The sequence below is a fragment of the Mobula hypostoma genome, chromosome 13 (assembly GCF_963921235.1).
Source record: "Mobula hypostoma chromosome 13, sMobHyp1.1, whole genome shotgun sequence".
Lineage (NCBI taxonomy): Eukaryota > Metazoa > Chordata > Chondrichthyes > Myliobatiformes > Myliobatidae > Mobula > Mobula hypostoma.
This window is the reverse complement of record NC_086109.1, coordinates 80841777-80865238: the sequence shown is the minus strand read 5'-3', so window position 1 is coordinate 80865238 and position 23462 is coordinate 80841777. Positions and strand designations below refer to the sequence as shown.

The following is a 23462-nucleotide window of genomic DNA, read 5'->3' as shown; positions in this document are numbered from 1 at the left end:
ATGGCAAGAGTGTTTGCATTCCACTTAAGGTATAATGTGATGGTCTATTCCCAGCCCAGTCGCCGGGAAAGCATTTGCTCAATGTAGAGTACTTACTGATTCTACCTGTGGATAAAACTCCCAGTGATGCTGCTGGAGAGCTTATTCAGGTTCAGCTTGCTGTTGTGAGCTTCACAAAGTAGCATACTGCAGGTATGGGCTTCAAAATCTGCTGAACTGCAAGGGAAAAAAATTGCTTATTAATATATGAGCAAGGGCTAGGAGAACGTGCAGATGGCAGTAGTCACAAGGCAGGTACCATAAGTAATAGATTCCAACATACACACAGCTGAATAAACCTTCAAACAAATGAATGTGTTAAACCAACAAATGCTTAGTTACATAAACAGTAACATCTGCAGGCAGCTTAATAATAGTCGTTCCATTTATTATAATGACACATTGGGAGATGGAGAGAGACAGGGCAGGTGAAGCGAGAGATATGTTGGAAGGTAGGAGAGAGATTCATGGTTCTTATGTGCAGAAGGTATGCAGTTTCCTTTAAGGCACAGTGCCACATTCAGAACATAAATGCAAGGCAAAAGGAGGAAGATGTGAACAGTGAGTGAGCTGAGGAGAAGGGGAGATATGGGACATCAATCATAAAATAATTGCCATGATATTGTAACAGTATTATTTCCTTTTGCTTGAAACAGTCAACTACAACTTCTACTCAGTGGCTACTTTATTAGGACAGGAGTGGAACCTGGTGTGGTCTTCAGCTGCTGTAGCCTATCCACTTTAAGACAAGTCAAGTCAAGCTTATTGTAGATCCATGTATATAATGTATATAACCATATACCGTATATAGATACGAGACAACTTTTCTTCGAACCAGGGTCTAAAGCACAGTAGTACTCATAACACACGATAATATATGAAGGTATGGATAAAATCTAAAGATGAATCACACAAAAATAACAAACTAAAATTCATTAATTTTAAATTTTGGAAGGTACAGAACAGATTAACCAGTGACACTTTGAATAGGATGTGGCCAAGAGATTTGAAGCCTAATAGCCTAAGAAAAGAAATTGTTCTCATCCCGACTATTCTTGTTTTTATGCATCGTAATCTCCTGCCTGATGCTAGAAAGTCAAAGAGGATGCTAGTTGAATGGGTGGGATCTTTAATAATACTAAAGGGCCCTGCATATGCAGTGCTCCTGATAAATATCCCCGATGGATGGTAGGGAGACCCCTATGATCCTCTCAGCTCTTCTCACGGTCCTTAGTAGGGACTTCCAGTCCAACATTCGACTACTCCCGTACCAAAAGGAGATGCAACTTGTCAGAGCTCTCCCAATGGTGGACCTGTTGAGATGGGGGATGTGGAGGGGAGCCTTGCTTGCCTCAGTCTTCTTAGGAAGTGGAGGGGCTGCTGTGCCTTCTTGTTCAGGAAGGTGATATAAAGGGACCAGGTGAGGTCATCTATGATGTGAGCTCACTGGAATTTCGTGCACTTAACTCTCTCTACAGATGTGCCATGTATGCACAGAGGGGGATGGCTGGTCTACACCTTTCTGAAGTCCACAATGATTTCCTTTCTCTTCTCCGTGTTCAGACTTAGGTTGCTCTCTCATACCAATTCACCAGCCGCTCCACTTCCGCTCTATACTCCATCTTATCATCGTCAAGATTTGACATCTTACATATACTTTTGCACACCATTGTTGTACTGCATGGTTATTTGAGTTACTGACCAGTCCGGCCATTCTCCTCTGACCTCTTTCACTAACAAAATGTTTACACCCACACAACTGCCACTCACTAGATAGTTTGTGTCTTTCAAACCATTCTCCATATGCTCCAGAGATGGGGGGTTGTTTTGAGCTACCTCCAGTTTTAGAGCTGCACTGTGAAGTGTCCTATAGGGAGCCTTTTAGCAGATGATTAAATGAATGTGGAACTCAAAGATTGGTGCTACTGGCATTTTTTTTTAGATTGTTAAGTGGTAGTCTTTCCCTGGCCCTGGGAAACACAGACTTTAACCATGCATCACACCACAATGGGTGTCACTAGCTACACGTCCTGTGCCAGGCAACACCAGATTCTGGAATACAGATCCTGGCCAGAAGCGCTTATGACTGAAATGGTGGATATAGCACGGTCCATCACAGGAAAGCTCTCCCCACCATTGAGCACACCAACAAGGAGCACTGCTACAAAAAAGCAGTATCCGTCATCAAGGACCCCCGTCATCCAGGCCATGCTCTCTTCTCACTGCTGCCACCTAGTCCCACACCACCAGGTTCAGGAGCAGTTATTACCCTTCAACCATCAGGCTCCTGAACCTGTGTGGATTACTTCACTCACATCAAAGCTGAAATGATTCCGCAACCATGGGCTCACTTTTAAGGCACACACCCAAAATGCTGGAGGAACTCAGCGGGCCAGGCGGCACCTATGGAAAAGAATGAACGGTTGACATTTTGGGCTGAGACCCTTCATCAGGACTTGAGGGAAAAAGATGCAAAGTCAGAAGTATGAAGGCGGGGAAGGGGACGGAGAAATACAGGGTGGAAGGTGATAGGTGAAACCGGGAAAGGGGAGTGGTGAAATAAAGAGCTGGGAAGTTGATTGGTGAAAGAGATGAAGGGTTGGAGAAGGGAGAATCTGATAAGAGAGGACAGAAGGCAATGAAAGAAAGGGAAGTGGGAGGAGCACCTGAGAGAGGGGGTGGGCAGGTAAGAAGATAAGGTGAAAGAGGAAATGGGAAGGTAATGGTGAAGGAGAGGGGATTCATGTTCTCAGTGTTATTTTTCTTTTGTTTGATTTTTTTATTCACACGATGATTGTCCATTTTTGTTTATGCATAGCTTTTCATTGACTCTGTTGTCTTTCTTTGTATCTACTGTGAATCCTCGCAGGAAAGTGAATCTCAAAGAGGTATCAGGTGACATATATGTACTTTGATAATAAATATACTTTGAACTTTGATGCTTCAGCCAGAAATCACCCAACATTTCCAGATTGCACAGCACTAAAAGGACTGATGCTCTGCCATCCAAGTTCATTGGACAAGGATACCACTTCCAGTCTGAGAGTTAGTTCGTTTCTGGATAAGGAACAGACACACAGTAAACCAGCATCAGCTGAAGCCCTGCTGTCGAGATTAGTTCCCTGTTAAATATTTGAGAAACTTTGTAAGTTCCTGTGCAAGATTGTTGGTACCTACATATCTGTGTGTTCTCACTTTGAAGTGATGCAATGACTATTTTAATGACATTCCCAGCAGAGATTATTCATCATCAATTGTGCATTCATTATGCTTGACTCAATGGTAAAGTCTCATTTGCCAAATGTGCTTAATTCCAGGAGCCAGAAGCCAAACAAGCCAACACATAAATTGCATTATTCTATATTTGACCATGTTTTGATAATTGGGATACCTTGTGATAAAAACACAAAGAAACTGTGAAACAGGGAAAATTTGCCTTTGAAAATTCAGTAGGTTGGTAAAATGTGACCTATGCAGTCCCGATGCCAGCTCCCTGGAGAGATCGCAGCTGTTATGTCTTTGCCACCAGGGACTCCAGGAAGCAGGTCACAGTGTAAAAGAACTCTCTCCATGGTATTTCTGTGTGACTCAGTCAGTCAGTCACTTCCTCGCTTGTTTGTACTCTAGGTGGGTGGTCACACCATGCTCCCGATCCGCTGGATGCCACCTGAAAGCATAATGTATCGCAAATTTACCACCGAGAGTGACGTCTGGAGTTTCGGAGTTATCCTGTGGGAGATCTTCACCTACGGCAAACAGCCCTGGTTCCAGCTCTCAAACAATGAGGTAAGAATCTGGCCGGTTACCTCAGGGCGTGTTAGAACATACAGCAGTGCAGCACAGGATCAGGCTGTTCGACCATGATATCTGTACCAAACACAATGCCATATTAAGCTAAATCTTTTCTGTGTGCAAATGATCTATATTCCCCCATTTTTTTTGTATATTCGTATGTCTATCTAAAAGCTTCATAAACACCACAATCATGCCAGATACCTACCACTCTCTGTGTACAAGAACTTTCCCTTAACTCTTCCCATTCTCACCTTAAATGCATGTCCTCGGGTATTTGATATTTCTACTCCGGGAGAAGGATCCTGACTGTCTAACCTACTTATACCCCTCATAATTTCATACACTTAACACCACCAATGCTCCAAGAAAAAAACATCCAAGTTCATCTAGTCTCCCACTGTTCATAGGCTCCAATCCAGGCATCATCCTCATAAACATCTTCTGCAACTTTTTTGAAGCCTCTACATCTTTCCTATAGTGGAGCAAACAGAATTGTACCCAATATTTCAAGTACATCTAATCAAAGTTCTCAATATGACTTCATGACTTTAATATTCAATGCCCTGACCAATGAAGATAAAAGCCTGATCACCCTATCTTGCAGGGCTACTTTCAGGGAGCTATGAACTTGAACAACCCCCCACAATCCTTTTGTGCTGTTAAGGTACTTGCTATTAACTATATACTTTCCCCTTACTTGTAACCTCCCAATGTGCAAAATCTTATATTTGCTTGGATTAAACTCCATCTGCCATTTCTCTGGCCGTATCTGTAACTGATCTACATTGTATCAACATGTTGGTCCATGATGTCCATGGCCACTCTCCAGGGTGGAGGAACAACACCTCATATTCCATATAGGTAGCCTCCAACCTGATGGCCTAAGCATCAATTTCTCCTTCTAGCATTTTTTATCTTTTTCTTCTTTTCCCCTTCCCCTTCCCTTTTCTTCTATTCCTCATTCTGGCCTCTCACCCCTTCTCCTCACTTACCCATCGCTTCCCCCTTGTGCCTTCCTTCTGCAATTTCTCCCATGATCCTCTCCCTCTCCTATCAGAGATTCCTTCTTCTCCCCCGAGCACCTGGCTTCACCTATCACCTTCTAGGTTGTCCTCCTTCCTTTCCCCTCACCTTTTTATTCTGGCATCTTACCCTTCCTTTCCAGCCTGAAAGATCGACCATATTCATTTCCATAGGTGCTGTCTGACCTGCTGAGTTCCTCCAGCATTTTATGTGGGTTGCTCTGGATTTCCAGCATCTACAGAACTTTTTGTTTTTATAGTGTATCCTACTGTACCCTTTTGTAGCTCTCTACAATGTTCACAACTCCACCCATTTTTTTGTTGTCTGCAGACATACCAACCTGTCAACATTTCCATTCATGTCATTTGTATACATCACAAAGTGCAAGGTGTTATGATTGACATGAACGTACACTGTGAAGTTAATACAATAGGAAATGACTCTAGCTAATGTAGTGAATGAACTCGACAAAAGACTGGGTCGAAAGCCAGCAATCTTCAAAGACTTAGGTTGGATCAGCAGGCACTGAGGATGAAAACCTATGATCCCCGAGGGCAAGGACTTCAGTCAGCAGGCCCCTATTATGAGGGACAATAATCTCTGAGGATGCGAGTCCTCGGATGAAGATCAGGTGTCCCAGCCTGGTGATGGAGAGTTCGGGGGGAGGTAGGGTGGTAGGAAGTAGTTCTACTATTGCTGGGCCTGTCTAGTTGTATGTTGGCTGTGTGTTGTTCTGCTAAAATTGTAAGCATGCTATGTTGGTGCCAGAAGCATGCTGACCCTTGCAGGCTGCCCTCAGCACATGCTCAGACTGTGTTGACTGTTAATGCAAATGACATATTCACTGTATGTTTCCATACACGTGTGACTAATGAGTCTAAACTTGAATCTTGAAACTTGACTGGTCGAATCCAGCAGACTGTAATGAGTTTGATAAATGCGCTAAAGATATGGTGAATGCATTAAAAATAGCACAGAATAGTGTGTAAGCATCTGGAGAAGGGAGAAAAGTACGTATGTGCAGTAACTTCCACTTTGAAAAAGGCACACTTGGCAACTTCATGCCAAAGAAATAACTTTATCTTGAACTTCAAAACCGTTGTGTATGTACAGAGGCTTTCACAACCCGTACGGCATGGCAAGGACACCTTATACAAAGCCCACTGGAAGTAAAAGAACAGAAGTAAAACCCCCCTTATCCTAATTAGTATTAACTCACTTTTAATAATGCTCACATTACAACAGTATGTGATCGGGGATGCGATGCAGTGAGAAGGATGTTCAAAGGAAAAGATTACAAATTGAGAGACACTCAGAAGTAGAAAATTGCAGATAAGAGTTACCCGTACAGAAACAAGAAATGTGTAATTACAGAGGTTCTAACAAAGCAGATGTAATTGAAATTAATTTAATTAAGGTGGATTAGTCAATGGCTCCATTCAGACTTCTACAAAGGTGTAATCTTGTGCTAATAATTAAGAAATAAGTAATAGTAATAACACCAAAATGTAACGTGCCTTTAAGTTGCTCATTAGACCACGCAGGGATACACAGGCTGTGAAATGAACAGCCTGCATGCTCAGCTACTAAAGAATGGGACTCTGAGGCTCTGCTTTGTGGGAGTTCAGGCTCACACTGTCCATAACACTTGGTTTTTGTATTCAACATTGGCTTTGGATTCAGGATTGGCTCGCCCTTGAAAACAGAGGGTTAGTATGGAAGGGTATTATTCTGCCTGGAGGTCTGTGATGAGTGATCTACTGCAGAAACTGATGCTGGGCCTCTGATGTTTGTGATGTGTAAAAATTATTTGAATGAAAAGGTAGATGGGTTAGTGTGTCTGCAGACAACAAAACATAGGTGGAGATGTGAACATTGCAGAGAGCTACGAAAGAATATAGCAGGATACACTCTAAATACAAGAGGTTCTATAGATGCTGGAAATCCAGAGCAACACACATAAAATGCTGGAGGATCTCAGCAGGTCAGGCAGCACCTATGGAAATGAATAAATGATCGATGCTTCGGGCTGGAAAGGAAGGGGAAGATGCCAGAATAAAAAGGTGAGGGGAGGGGAAGGAGAACAAGCTAGAAGGCGATAGGTGAAGCCAACTGAGCAGGAAAAATTACGGGCTGGAGAAGAAGGAATCAGATAGGAGAGGAGAGAGGACCATGGGTGAAATGGGAGGAGGAGAGTCTCAAGGGGGAGGTGATAGGCAGGTGAGGAGAAGAGGTCTCATAATACCTTTCACTTTGACTCTGAAATTTCTTATGAAGGCCATACTCCAAAAGACAGGCTCCACCCTGAAGCAATGAAGCATATTAGAGATATTTGCATTTTCATCTGAGATGCATTTTATACTTATACTTTATACTTTATTGTTGCCAAACAATTGATACTAGAACGTACAATAATCATAGCGATATTTGATTCTGCACTTCCTGCTCCCTGGAGTACAAATCGATAATAAATATTAAAAATTTAAATTATAAATCATAAATAGAAAATAGAAAATGGAAAGTAAGGTACTACAAAAAAACTGAGAGGCAGGTCCGGATATTTGGAGGGTACAGCCCAGATCCAGGTCAGGATCCGTTCAGCAGTCTTATCACAGTTGGAAAGAAGCTGTTCCCAAATCTGGCCGTACGAATCTTCAAGTTCCTGAGCCTTCTCCCAGAGGGAAGAGGGACGAAAAGTGTGTTGGCTGGGTGGGTCATGTCCTTGATTATCCTGGCAGCACTGCTCCGACAGCATGCCGTGTAAAGTGAGTCCAGGGACGGAAGATTGGTTTGTGTGATGTGCTGCGCCGTGTTCACGATCTTCTGCAGCTTTTTCCGGTCTTGGACAGGACAACTTCTATACCAGTTTAAAGTGCCCCTATCAGGTTTAACTTTGTGTACTCATCCTCCTTAGATGTGGCTTTCTCACAGCCTTCTCGTTGTCTCCTATTGCTCAATTTGTGCAGAAACTGGAGTTCACCACAGCTGAGTGTGTTGAATAGGTGCTGCATTTAATGCTAATGTCCAGCTGAGAGATGATCTAAAATTTAGGAGACTAGAAAAAAACTATCTCAGGAAAATCATTAGGTTGGGAAAAAACAATCCAAGTGGACCACTGCGGAGATTGCAGCTGCTGTTCCTTTGCCATCAGGAATCATGGCCTTAAATAAATCTCTCCAAGCCAGCTGGAGCAACTGGAACAAAGTCCACCATAGTGCTGTCGGTACCCTTAGTTATCAGTGCGAATCTGCTACCACGCTGACAGTGGCTCCAAGCCATTGCAAAGCAGGGTTCAGCACCTTGCAGCATTTGGAGGAAGTACCTCAGCTGTGAGTAGCTGAAATACACCCAGTGGCCACTTTATTAGGTACACCTGTACACCTGCTTGTGAATGCAAATATCTCATCAGTCAGTCACATGGCTGCAACTCAAAGCATAAAAGCATGCAGGCATGGTCAAGAGATTCAGTTGTTGTTCAGACCCAACATCGGAATGAGGGAGAAATGTGATCTAAGTGACTGTGGGATGATTGTTGGTGCCAGGTGGAGCTGGCAGGAAGGCGGCAGTAACTTATTTAACCACATGGCACAAGTAGAGTGCAGAAGAGCATCTGTCAAAGCCCAACCTGTTGAATCTTGAAGTGGATGGCGCACAGCAGCAGAAGACTATGTCCATACACTTCGTGGCCACTTTATCATGTACAGGAGATACCGAATAAAGTGGCCACTGAAAGTGGGTGTTTCATACTCTAATAAACTCAGGCAGCCTAACATGAACTGTCACATGAAGCATTTGCTTCTTTCATTGGGAGTTATGAGCCAGGGAGAACAGATTTTGACATTTTTGTTCAATTTCCGTCATTCAGGCAGAGATGAGCATCGTGCATGTTGATATTGTGTGCACAAAAATCATCAGATAAATGTCAGTCATCCTGCACTGAATCTCACCGGGAAGTGCCTGATCCAAATTTGCGAGTCCTGATGAAGGGTCTTGGCCTGGAACATTGGCTCTTTATTCCTCTCTATGGATACTGCCTGACCTACTGAATTCTTACAGTATGTTGTGTACTACTCTGGATTTCCAAGCATTGGCAGTATCTCTTGTGTTCAAATTTGCGATTAGGATTAGCAAGATTTCAGCAAGAAATAATCAGTATCACATCAAAACATTTGTTAAACAACTTGTACGTGTGGTTTGGGACACATGCTTTTGCCACTGGATATAATCTCTAAGCTTTGGGCTTGAATATTATTTTTTGGACCATCTGGCATTTAAAATTCTCATTGGTTAAATTCCCTTGTAACATCATTCATCTTCACTCTGTAACTTTCTCTTCAGTCCTGTGATTCTAGATCCTACCACCTTCTTTCATTAGTCCTAGAACTTTTCTTTTATATAGGCATCCATTAGTTTCGTGAGACCATGGATTTGCGCCTTGAAAAGTTTCCAGGGCACAGGCCTGGGCAAGGTTGTATGGAAGACCGGCAGTGGCCCATGCTACATGTCTCCCCTCTCCACGCCATCGATGTTATCCAAGGGAAGGGCACTAGGGCCAATACAGCTTGGCACCGGTGTCGTCACAGAACAACGTGTGGTTAAGTGCCTTGCTCAAGAACACAACACGTTGCCTCAGCTGAGGCTCGAACTCGCGACCTTCAGATCACTAGACTGACTCCTTAACCACTTGGCCATGCACCAACACTGCCCCAGAACTACCTGAGCAAAATTCTCTGTTTTTCCCTCCTTAAAGGAAGGGAATGTTGTAGAAAAGGAAGGGAAAGTTAGGGGGATGTCCAAGGTAGTTTTTTTACACAAAGAGTGTTGTGTGCTTGGAACACACTGTCAATGGTGGTGGTAAAAGCAGACATATCAGAGATGTTTAAGAGACTCTTAGATAGGCACATGGATTTTATTTAATTTATTGAGATGAAGTGCGGAACGGGCCCGGCTGTTCGAGCTGCACCACACAGCAACCCCCTTCTTAACCCATTTAACCTTAGCCTAACCACAGGACAATTTACTATGACCAAGTAACCTACCAACCAGTACATCTTTGGGCTGCGGGAGGAAACCGGAGCACCCAGAGGAAACCCATGCCATCATGGGGAGAACGTACAGCTTCCTTACAGGCCATGGCAGGAATTGAACCCAGGTTGCTTGTACTGTAAAGGCAGATTTATACTTGTGTGTCAAATCGATGCCGTAGGTACGGTGTAGCCGCAAACCCTACGCAGTGCCCACGCAGATACCTATGCCGTAGCCTGACGCGCACCTCTCCCAAATGTAACTACGCGTCGCGGCAACGCAGACCGCAACAACAGTGATTGGTCCGCTTGGTAGCATCGCACTTTCTCCTACGCTGCAGTAGCTTCCCATTGGGCGACTGAAGGGCGGGGAAGGAACTCTGGCTGCAACGCTTTCCATAAGGTTTTACAGACCCCCGAAATTATGGAGGACACATTTCCCTTTTACGGAAAAAGACGCTCGCTTTAAACTTGTTTACCCCGAGAAAGACTACCAGGATCATGAAGCCTTGCAGGGGCAGGTGTGTGTACATGCCCAAATTGCACAGCGACGCAGACACACAAACGCACAAGTATTAATGCTCACAACGGCGTAGCCCACTTGCGTTGGCTACGGCATGAGCTGGTACGCACAAGTATAAATTAGCCTTAAAGCATTGTGCTAGCCGCTATGCTACCATGTAAGAGTTAGATTGATATTGGAGTAGGTTAAAAGGTTGGCATGACATTGTGGGCCATGGGGCCTGTATTGAGCTGTAATGTTCTATAATCTGTGTTCTTAAACCATTCAGTTCACCCCCCTCCCCTTGTTGGTTAAGACATTCTTTAAAATATTCAGTTTGATCCAGTTTTTGTTAGCCCACTATTTCCTCCTTACTTGAATCCACCCTTGTTATTGGACTTTAGACATTGTACATTATTGACTAGAATGGATTTATAGGAATTTACAGCACAGAAGGGCAATTGGACAATCGTTAGGTTAATTTTGTTCATAACCTTGCAGGATTTGGCTCATAAAAATGAAGCTTTAAAATAGAACACTGTTATTGCAGTAGTAGCTTTTCACAGCAGCATAGATAATGGTTGACTCCACAGTACCTCCTATATCCCACAGTGCCATCTTCCCTTTGGGACTCTTTGTGTCATTCAGGTAGTTACATTGGAGAGCAGGTAATCACAACTGAATAAGCTTCAAATTAAAATGTAATTAATTACCTTAATTGGTGGCATGTGTATAATAAGAGGAAGAATGAACCATATTGTTCATAAAGGTACAAGGATTTAATTTCCTTTCTTGTCATTTAAATCTCAGTTTCATTATCTTCTCAGTTCCAGTGCATCCATGCCCATTTTATTTATGGTGATTACCAGCCTGACGGAAGTAGGAGGGTGATTACAGTCAGATCAGCTTCTCTCTTTATCTGCACGATTGTTATTTTGCAAAATAGTGTTCTGATATTGCAGCTGGATGTGCCCACTCCAACATCCATACCTGTTACAAGCAAGCAGCTTGCATCTCTTGTATTTTGTTTCTGGGTTACCGGGAGCCTTGATGGTCAGTCAATAGTGTCATGACTTGCAATGCCAAGTTTATCCTTGTAAAATGTTAAACTACCAAATCATAAAACTAAAGAGATGTGGCAGCAGATTTTGTTGCTCCCTGAGTGATACTAAACCCCTTGACAGTTAACCATTGCTTCACTTGGTGTGTTAACCCTTTGCTAGATGCTCTCCCTTACCCATCCAATATGGGCCACTCATTCACTCGGCAATATTAACTCCTGAAGTGCTCAAAGAAATGGATCTAGAGATTTCCCTGAGTAGATGATGAATAAGCTCTTCTTTGGCTTCCAGCCAGGTGCAGATATCGATTATAACAGACATTTCGATGACAAACTCTGACATCTTCATCAGGGATGATGCCTGGGCATTTCTAGTATTTTAAGAGGATTTAAAAATACCTTCTAGATGTCAATTTTTGTTTAATAACGCCTCTGAAATCATAATATTATTGCCGAATGGAAGGAAGCCATTTGGCCTATTGAGTCAATGCTAAATATGAGTACTGTTGAGATGTTGTTCTCCATTAAGAATGCTATATGAATGTAAGGTCCCATTATTCCTGTATAAGTAAGGAGTGCAAAAATTAATATGACTTAACACACCAATCCAGCCCAGAAAGAGCACAAATATAAGTTGTTTAAAGATAGAAAAGACTCCAAATGCTAGGATCCAAAGCAAAAGCTGGAGGATCTCAGGCAGGTCAGGTAGTATCTGCAGAGGGATGGCCAATGTTTTGGGTGTCACCTCCACAGATGCCGCCTAACCTGCTGTGATCCTCCAGCCATTTGCTTTTTTCAATAAGTTTGAAACTTGATTTTTTAATAAAGTCAGCATAGTACCATGTGTTCTGTTACTGAAAAGTTGTTGCTTGCCGAATCAGAAACTGCAGGGGTTGTAACCACATTCTAAATGGGGCAGTGAGTGGGTGAGTGTAACTGTAGGCAATGGATGTCAGTATCTGTTTCAGAAACGGTCATGTTTTCCAAAACATGCCTTCTTGGAGACCGCCAACAAATTCTGCCTGGTGGCAGCCTCTGTTCATTGCGCGGGAGCACAGCATTTAGAGCCGATATCAGAGACTAAAAGCAATTGTGTTTAATTGCAGGTCATCGAATGCATCACGCAAGGGCGTGTGCTGGAGAGGCCGAGAGTCTGTCCCAAGGAGGTATATGACATCATGCTCGGATGCTGGCAGAGAGAGCCCCAGCAAAGGTTAGGCATCAAAGACATTCATCAGCTTCTGCAAGCTCTGGGCAAGACCTCCCCCATCTATCTGGATATTCTAGGATAGTGGGCTAAGTGTTTCAGCCTCTCCTGAATGTACTTAATCCCAACAGTAAACTTTGGCTTCATTTGGGAAATTCAAAAAGTGAAGTGCCTGCTGTATATAAAATGTACAGTTGTTTTGGAGGCTGTTTTCCTGGTACCTGCACCCCGAAGGTTGTTGCAATGGAAAGGAAGTTTAGGTTCCAAACAGAGTCGCTCCAGGCGAGTGCAAACTTGGCACACCACAGCCCCCTCTCACTGTGAAGGAGGACATGGCTTAAGAGCAGTGCAAAGTCCACCAGCTCATTAAGATTATCTAACTTCCAAGTCTGATTACCCAGGAGGGTTCAAACTGCTCCCTCAGCCTGCTAAAGCTCAATCTGCATTAAGGATGCAGCCCCCGGGTCCACGTTGGCTTCAATAGTTCATCCCGTGAGCAGGTCTGCTGTGGAGCTTCTGTCCCTTTGCGGTGTCTTCAGACCTGGGCAGAACTAGCCTCAACAGTGTTTGGATGATCATTCTGAGTTCTCTGCCAAAGGATCAACAATGTTTGGAACTACTTAAACCTTTTGACGGAAATCGTAATATCAGTAAAGGATGTCTCTACAAACGCAAGAAAATGCAGCAGAAGAGCTACCCAACCATCTCTCGTGGGGGTACTGAGCTAAAATACCCAGTGGTTAAGGCAGGTGCCACAATGGTTGCATATGTTCACAAATCGCTTGGTGTAGATTGAATCCGCCTGCTGTCCTGGCCAGTTCTATGTACCTTTTGTCAATCAACTGTTATTTTAAAGTTATTGTCAACAATCCGAGTTGTGTGCTACAGTTATGATGCTTTAAATAGCTAAGTGCGTTATCCATCTGTATATTTAGACACAAATGTTTTCATTTTATTTTTATTTCTATGCTATAAAACTCAGCAAAGTTCTTTTTCTAAAAAATAGAAGTGAACTCCATATTAATATTGTGGAGGTGATAATAGATTACACTTTTCTTTTCCTGTATGACAGGTCATAGAGTAATGAGTCACAGACATGTCCTGCTTCAGGAGAGGGTTTCCAGTTGAAACTGTTGTCCTCCAAGTTAACAGTAAAGAGTCTGTAGATATGACATACATTTGAAATACATTGGAGATTTTTTCTGCAGATCCTGCAATTATCCTGGAGTGATGATCAACAGTTGAAGCCATATGGGACTGTCTTGCCAGGTAGTTTGGAGCCCATCACCCATTGCCACTATCTGTAGCCGTCCTTTGATTCATTTTGTCCCTGGATGAAGCCGCAAACAGCTCTGTGGAAGGAAAAAGATTTTGTGATCTATTCAAAAGGACTTGGGTTGGGCCACATCTTTTTTTCACTGTGGTTGGAAACAAGAAATCTCCTCAGCATAACAGTAACGTTGGTCATTGCAGCATAAGTTCACTGAGTGCCATCAATGATCACCAAGCTAGTCAACCACTTTTTCAAGGGGAAGACCTGCGATGAAGCAAGTGTAAACTAAGGGAAGGCTCAGGTTTCACAGAAGCAACTTCTATCTCTTCTTTCTGATTGCCAATTGGCAGTCTAGGGATGAACAATGGTTGTATTGAGTACTAATCTGATGTCAAAAGCTGTACCAACTGTAAATCTCACCAGGATGTGTCTATAAATTCAAAACTGCACGTCAGATGTTGGAGTCCTGGGATGGGCTTTAATTTATGGAGAGTGTCCCAAATGTTCAGCCATGCTATTTTATTGCTCCTGTATAGTTTGTTGGTCATTTTCTACCAAGAAATAGCTGTGCTCTGATAAACTTAACGAGTGAAGGACAGAGGTCATAGCACAGAGACGATTGGACTGGATTTAAGTAATGGCAAGGAGTGGGATTAGCAACCTGATCCTCTTAATTCTTCAAAGATGACCCAATTACTCACATTCAGAAAGCTTTTAACCTCATGTTCTACGCTTCACATTTATGCTAAAATGGAGAGACAATGAAGTAATGCTCACTCAACCAAGCTTATCCATACTATTCCCTCTGGACATGGAATTCCACTGAACTGGCAAATTGGACAAAAGATGGGAAAAGAAATAAAGGTCTGGAAGCCTACTTGGACAGCGCTGTGGCCACTGAATCTTGGCAAATATATCTCTAACGTTGGTACGGAACATCATTTGTGCCAATTCAAAAACATAATCTGGGAACAAGTTACAAGTGGCAGTGATTAACAGTAATCATGTGACCTGTCGAAAGGCAGTCAGAGATGCTGAATTAGTCAGTGCATCCTCAACTCTCTCTCATTTGGCTTGTGTTATTGAAAGACTTGATATTATTCCATTAGGATCTGTAGATGCTGAGGAGCTGGAGAAAATGCCACATCCTTTATGTTCTTATTCCAAAGCCATCTTTAGTTTTTTTGTTGTGAAAGGGAAGCAAGCCGTTAATAGTATTTTTTTTTCCTGTTGCCATGTATAAGCCATCCACCTCCATTACTCTCTGAACCAAGACTGAAAATGAGCTGGAAAGAATTGATGCCAGAGTGTCTAACACTTACCAAGTGCAACTTTGGACAGATTTGCCATCCTGGGAATTAAAATTAATTGGCCTGGCAAAGACGCGACATTGAAACTGAAGATGCAGTTAAGGCCAGCTCAGTCACCGATGTATGAAAGTAACAAGGAGACAAAAATACCTCTGGTATAGCAAACCACAAAAAAGTTTTGGGAAGGACTTCTCTTGGTCTGTACCCCTTGCTGAGCTGTATTTTGCAAACGTATTTCAAATTGTGTTCGAATTACCGGAGAAAATCTCCAACAAAGCGTTCACAATATAACACCAAATGTATACCTCAAGATCTCAGTACATCATGAGGTGCCATGTCTGGGGAACAGTTATGTGTCAGCAGAAAAGTCAGTGCTGCCAAGAAGGGATCCAATGTTTATTTAATGCAGAGTTTAGTGAGCCAGGAGTGTGGACAATAACTGCCTCTCATTTAACTTTTCCCCCATCTGTTTATCCAACTGAAGATGCAGGTCTGTCATTGACTAAAACAGTCCCCACGTGAATTTACAATGACATGTGCAAATCAAGTATTGCATCTCCCAGATAAGCGGTTGGCTGGGATGCTCATTGAAGACTCATTAATTAAAGACCCCATTGTCCTATATAGGCTGAAAGCTGACAACATATTCCATCATCTGCCACCTGGCTGCTTCTCTGTAAATCTGATTCTCATTAAAAGCAGAAAAGTCAAAGTTTTGATGAGTAAACCTTAAAAAATGTACTTTTGTATTACGCACGCTGCTGATTCTGTCCAAGGGTTAACAAAACTGTGGATATAACAAAACCTATTCCGGCTTTCACTGATCTGTTGGAACAATGGATACTTGTAAAGGAAGGGCTTCACAGTGTCATAAATCCAAATCCTGTTGACACTCACTAATCAATAAATAACTGAGTTAAAAAAAAGTGAGTAATTGCCCGTAACTCGGTTCTAATTATTTTGATTGCTTCCAACAAATCTCATCCTTATAACTAAAGTAAATCTTAGTTATTCACATGATTAATGGGCCATCCCATGTACATGAGGGGATGATGGAAACAAAATGTATGGTTAATGTTCACACAGCCGGCACGTTAGTTAGAGGATTACTTCTTTATTACATCCAACTATTAGGATAACAGTGTCTAATGAACCAGAAAACACTTGATAGCGGCCACGTTCATTGATTTGGGACAGCCATCACTTTCAACTCTCTGCTACTTCCTGGGGACCAGTATTTCAGCTAACTACACAAGTCTGTCACTATGTATAATACTTAGAAAGAGTTACTTTTTGGAATGATGAGATTGTCCTTTGATGAGAAATTAACAAAGTCACCCAGAGCTCAAAGTAGTGCGAGATGATCCAGTTCCTAAGAGGGTTTACAAGGGTAGTTGCTGGGAGAATCATTCCCTTGGCTGGGGAGATTAAGTATTGGTGGTCTAGCTCAGAATAAGCAGCGAGTTGCTTGGAACTAAGATGAATGGAAGCTTTTTCACCCAAGGGATTACCTTTGGATTTCTTCCTAACCTAGAGGGATGCACGTGGGCAACTGACTTATAGATGCTCAGGAACTCCACGAATATGGGAATGATATAGGAAGGTAAAAATGAGTTAGATGATTAGCCATGGTCTTACTGAATGGCAGAAATGGCTTGATGAACCAAATGGCTCACTACAGCAAATATTTCTTGTGTTTTTATTCCAACATGAAACCACCTTAGGATAGCACTAACCTATTGTGCATTGCCACTTCCTTCCATCAGTACTGTTCACTGCCCGCTCCATACAGGCAGCCAATACTCCTGCTATCTTTACGATCTGAAATTGTCCCTGCAATCCCCTCTTACTCTACAAATAACTGTCCTACCTTAAGACAGTTCTCTTAGATCAAGCTTTTGACTTCCCCATCTGATATTTTCCTAAAATCCATTTAATCTGATTCTGCTCCTGTGAAACACCATGGGGCATCTTTCTATGTTAAAGGCTCTATATACTTGCAAGTTGTTGATAATGATTTATGCGAGTGAATTATAAAGTCACATGTGAGCATGAGACCATTAGACATTCTATCATTATTATCAGGCCATGTCAAATAAAATCATTCAATTTCTCCTCGCTGTCATATTGAACCTGATCTCTTTGTTTTCTGTTTCCTTATGATTCCCTCACTCATTAGTTGTGTCCTTCTCCAATACTCTCTGTAAGAGTAAGAATACAGTTAGTGTCTGAAGCCACTTTTCAGATCAGCAAAATATACAGGGTGCTACAGATAGGTCCATGTTTCACTTAAAATGATACTGCAAAGCTGAAACAGAACTATCAATATGCTTAAAATTCTTCATCTCTCAGCTACACATTAAATATTAGCTTTAATTATCACACATATATCGGAACATACAGTGAAATGCATCGCTTGCGTCATAGGATTGTGATGGTGTCGCTGACAACACCAATATAGCATGCGCACAACTCATTCACCCTAACCGTATGTCTTTGGAATGTGGGAGGAAATTGGAGCACCCATGCGGTCAGGGGCCGAAAGTACAAGCTCCTTACAGACTGGCAGAAATTGAATCTCAATCTTAAGCTGGCGCTGTAACACCAACCACTATGCCACTGTGCTGCCAAATATTTCAGTGTCCATGTATTAAACAAAATTACTGCAAACATACTGCTTTAAATGTGAACTTTATATCATAATTGAGATCACAGTGGGAATACTTGTTCCAATTATTTATCTTGTGTGAATATTGCTGGGATAGTCACCGTTTATTACCCATCCCTCATTGACCTTGAGAAAGTGGTGATGAACTGTTGACTCATTCTGGTGAATGTACTCCCACAATGCTGTTGGATGAACCGTTCCAGTACTATGCCCCAGCAACACAGAAGGAACAGTGATATATCTCAAATGTAATTCAGCAGGAAGCTTACAGAACTTGGTGTTCCTAGGTGCGTTCCATCATTGCTCTGGACTAAAAAATTTAGAGATCAAGTCAAATTCCTTCAAGTAATCTTGGAATCTGAAGTTTATTTAACAAACTGATTAAAAAATGGGTGTAGCATTCAAGTTCAGTGTACCAAAGTGAGTGTAAAAGTCTCAGATTTTCTCTTAAACCATGACCAATTCGAATAGAAGGAACACTCGGAGGGAAAAAGGTAAATTTTCATTTAGCATTTATTTAATTTTTTTATGTCTATACATATTTTACTTCCTTTAAAATTTTCAAAAGAAGGTATTGTTTAGATCTTTCATAGTATAAGTTTATATTTTCATGGATATTTTGTATCAGAAACATCCAAAAGAATCTGGGGTGGTTATATCTTGCTTGTTCTCTAAATCTCTGCAGAAAAATTTTGGGAGGGGTTTATTTTGCCACCCGTTCAACCTAATTCTCCCACCACTAGCATGTTGATAATTCCTTTCCACCTTGTGGGGCATTACCATTGTGAACAGAGCTAGCTTTGTGCAGTCAGTTATACCTGTCAGATTTGCAATGCTTAAGTACAGAGTTACATTGAGGGTCAGAAGCAAACTGAACTTATTCTCCACCCACCCTCAAATCCAGACCACTGATATTACTAACAGTGACTGTAAACCTTATCCGGTTTACTGATGTCCTTCAGGGAGGAGAATCTCTGGACCTCACCTCATAGCCCAGGCCTATGCTTGGAATCAAGACCAACTTAGAACATAGAACATAGAAAACCTACAGCACAATACAGGCCCTTTGGCCCACAAAGTTGTGCTGAACATGTCCCTATCTTAGAAATTACTAGGCTTACTTATAGCCCTCTATTTTACTAAGCTCCATGTACTTATCTAAATGTCTCTTGAAAGACCCTATTGTATCTGCCTTCACACTGTTGCCGGGAGCCCATTCCACACACTCACCATTCTCTGAGTAAAAAACTTACCCCTGACATCTCCTCTGTACCTACTCCCCAGCATCTTAAACCTGTGTCCTCTTGTGGCAACTATTTCAGCCCTGGGAAAAAGCCTCTGACTATCCACACGATCAATGCCTCTCATCATCTTATACACCTCTGTCAGGTCACCTTTCATCCTCCGTCACTCCAAGGAGAAAAGGCCGAGTTCACTCAAACTATTCTCATAAGGCATGCTCCCCAATCCAGGCAACATCCTTGTAAATCTCCTCTGCACCCTTTCTATGGCTTCCACATCCTTCCTGTAGTGAGGCGACCAGAACTGAGCACAATACTCTGGGGTCTGACCAGGGTCCTATATAGCTGCAACATTACCTCTCGGATCCTAAATTCAATTCCACGATTGATGAAGGCCAATACGCCGTATGCCTTCTTAACCACAGAGTCAACCTGCGCAGCTGCTTTGAGCGTTCTAGGGACTCGGACCCCAAGATCCCTCTGATCCTCCACACTGCCAAGAGTCTCACCATTAATATTATATTCTGCCATCATATTTGACCTACCAAAATGAACCACTTCACACTTATCTGGATTGAACTCCATCTGCCACTTCTCAGCCCAGTTTTGCATCCTATCAATGTCCTGCTGTGACCTCTGACAGCCCTCCACACTATCCACAACACCTCCAACCTTTGTGTCATCAGCACACCATCTACAACACCTCCAGCCTTTGTGTCACGACTTTAGGGTTGTTTAATCATTACTTCCCTCTGGTGAGATCTGACAAAGCTCTCAGTTCAACCAAACATTTTTTTCATCTCAATATATTAATATGCTCAAGTATTTAACTGGATATTCTGGCCAACTGCTCAGCATTTCCAGCCATTTCTCTTCTTAATTTTGAAGACATTGCGAGAGGAGAGAAGGATCTACAAACTCCGTAGCACTTCCTGATTAGTGTCATGGAGATTAAATGCAAACACACTGAGAAACAGTCCTGTTACTGCATCTGGAGTGTGTGTTAGATACCAATAATGATGTTACTTATGTTTTATAAGACCCTTTGGACTTCCATCATTCGGTGCCATATTAGTTATTCCTGTCTTTAAAAAAAACACACTGCTTGATCTTGTTTGAACACTTTGAAATGTCCCTGTGTCCCCTTCTGGATTCTATTTAAAACGGATATGCAACTTCCACAGTAACAAAGACTGAGACCATTAAGCTTCATATTCTGTTCCAAACTTCCCTCCCACCCCTATTTCCCGAGGATACAGTACATCTCCTCAAAGAATGATGTTTATTTAATCAGAATCAGGTTTAATATCGCTGGCACATGTCGTGAAGTTTTTTTGTTTTTGTGGCAGCAGTACAATGCAATACATAATAAGAAGAACTATGAATTATAGTAAATTAGTAAACGTATATATAAAATAGTGAAATTAAGTAAGTTGTGCAAAATGTACTGAGGTAGTGTTCATGGGTTCAATGTCCATTCAGAAATCAGATGGCAGAGGGGAAGAAGCTGTTCCTGAATCGTTGAGTGTGTGCCTTCAGGCTTTCCTGATGGTAGCAATGAGAAGAGGGCATGGCCTGGATGGAGGGGGTCCTAAATGACGGATGCTGCCTTTTAGAGGCATCACTTCTTGATGATGTCCTGGATGCAGTGGAGGCTAGCGCCCATGATGGAGCCAACTGAGTTCACTACTTCCAGCAGCTTCTCTCAATCCCGCGCCATAGCCACCCCATACCAGATGGAGACGCAGCAAAGAAAAACCTAATCACAAGGACCATTAGACTGCAAAGGCAGCATTCACTGGGACCATTGTAAATTATATCTCATCTCTCACATAATAAAGTTTTACTCTTATAAAATAAATTTGATTTACTGCTGATTGGAGAAGGCAGATGCATTCTGGCAATATCATTCTCAGAACTGATGGTTTTTTATTGGAGAATCCAGGAAGGCTGACTTAACACTGTGTGCTGTGCAGATAGATCAATGTCTTGTGATGCAGCCGTACTTTATCGGTCAAGGTTACTTGCATAACAGCAAAGGCCGCAGCAAACCAGCAGTTTTAAGATGTGTAGCTAGTTCTAGATCCCCCTTGAGAATAAAATGTCTGTCATTTGACGTGGATTGGAAGTGAAGAATTATCCCTGCTTTGTAAAGCAAATTGCATCAAAAAAAAATCCAAGCTTGGCTAATTATTCCACATATTTAGATCCAGTTTGATCCATTGTGTCTGTTGCTGATACCCTTTAAACAATAATTACATTTGTAACTCTTCCTGAAAGCATTCACTGACCGTGTCCTTGACAGTGCATCTCGAATTTATTATATGTGTGGATGGGATTTCAACTCATAAGATATAGTAGCATAATTAGGCCATTCATCCCATCAAGTCTGCTCCACCGTTCCATCATAGCTGATTTATTATCTCTCTGAACCCCATAACCTTTGATGCCTAGACTAATCAAGAATCTATCAAACTCTGCTTTTAAATATACCTAATGACTTGACCTCCACAGCTGTCTGTGGCAATGAATTCCACAGATTCACCACCCACTGGCTAAAGAAATCCTTCCTCACCTCTGTTCTAAAGGGACATCCCTCTATTCTGAGGCTGTGCCTTTTGGTCCAAGAATCCACCACTATAGGAAACTGTCTCTCTACCCCCACTCTATCTGTATTCAATAAGTTTCAATGAGATCCCCTCTCATTCTTCTAAACTCCAGTGACCGCAGGCCCAGACTCTTCATACATTAACCCTTTCATTCCCGGAATTATTCTTATGAACCTCCTCTGGATCCTCTCCAGTGATAAGGGGCCCAAAACTGCACCAAATGGCTCCAAGGGGTGGGCAATTTCAGCTGTAAGATTGAAATGGAGAAACGGGGGTGATTCTCCTTGGAGCAAAGATGTGAACAAAACTGCAATTGATTTAGATAGGTTAACTGAGAGGTTGTCATCAGTGAGTGGTTTAAGGACCCAAGTTTACAGATTTAAAATTAGAGGCAACAGATATTTGGGAGAGGTAAGGAAAATCTTTATCACTCAGACAGGAGATTCCCAATATTTCTTATACCATGGAGCTTTGCCATTAACCAAGGGGTTCATGGACCCCAGGTTGGGAACTCTGCACTGGGAGAATGTTTATGATGTGGAACTGTTCCTATGAGTGGAAATAGCATCATCCAGGGCTTTCAGAAGAATTAAATTAGTACTTCAGGGAAAATTATTTGTAGGACAAAGGGGAGAGGGAGGGAATGGGACTAGCAGAATGGATGAACCGGGAGTATCTTATACCCAATAAGCCAGTTGGCCTCATTCACACTGATTCTAAAAACAAAATGAATGAAGGTTTCAAGGACGGGGGGGGGGGGCTGTGCAGCAATATTACATCACACGTTACAAATGCATCAGGACAGTGCGACCCTTCCCCCTTTACCTGGCTTTACTGAGAGGGATGGGGTAACAGAATTGGTGTAGCCTTCCTGCCTCATTAACACATCAGTGGGTCTGAGTTCATTTGGAGTTGGCTCTACTGCCATACTTCCAAAGCCTAGTCTGCTTCAGAACTTGGATCAAACTGATGCTGGAATTGTAACTGAAAACAAAACCCTAATCTTAAGTTTATTTTTGTTTGTCATATGTGCATCAAAGCAACGAAGCATGCAGTGGAATACGTCACTTGCGCCAAATTAAATTCTGGTGCCAACATAGCACGTCCGCGACATACCTACCCTCACGCTAACCGTACATCCTCGGAATGCAGGAGGAAACCTAAAGCACCTGGAGAAAGCCCTCACAGTCACGGGGGAGAATGTACAAACTCTTCACGGACAGTGGCGGGGAACCGAACCGCAGCATTACAGCTGGCGCTGTAAAGCGATTGCACTAACCGCCAGACAAGCATGTCGCCTTCCACAGACTTATAAGTTTGGTCTGTGTATATGCCATTAATGAACCCACCTGCAACCCTGAAATCAAAGGCTGTCCTCACTAAGGCACACAAAACTATCTGGGGTCTCGTCACCCCATTTAATAGGGAGCGGGTTATGTCAATTTAGCTTCTTTCACTACCTCGTTGACGCCTATAAACACATGTCACTGTAAGGGTGTAGGAAGTGTAGAATCAGCTTGCACACAGAAAGGTAGCAGGAATGTTATAATCTTCCCGGTTTGAATTCTGGTCAGGGAAAGATTCCCTGCTCTCCAGAACAGTGCAATGGAACCCAGGAGTGTAGGTGTTTATTCTGAACAACAACACCATCGACACCTCAGTTCTGCCTTGGAGTGTCAGTTTCGACCATTCCAGGTCTCTTTATTAGGAT

At 42.4% G+C, this 23462-nt stretch overlaps 1 protein-coding gene across 1 annotated transcript in view; it reads left to right on the top strand.

Moving 5' to 3' along the window:
* The window catches only part of ntrk3a (neurotrophic tyrosine kinase, receptor, type 3a), a 983676-nt gene extending 966220 nt beyond the window's left edge, over positions 1-17456 (top strand). Inside the window, exons 16-17 of the mRNA XM_063066043.1 lie at positions 3667-3825; positions 12550-17456. Coding sequence (XP_062922113.1) covers positions 3667-3825; positions 12550-12735 — 345 coding nt within the window. The 3' untranslated portion in view covers positions 12736-17456. The remainder of the gene's footprint in view (positions 1-3666; positions 3826-12549) is intronic.
* Positions 17457-23462: the final 6006 nt, after the last annotated feature.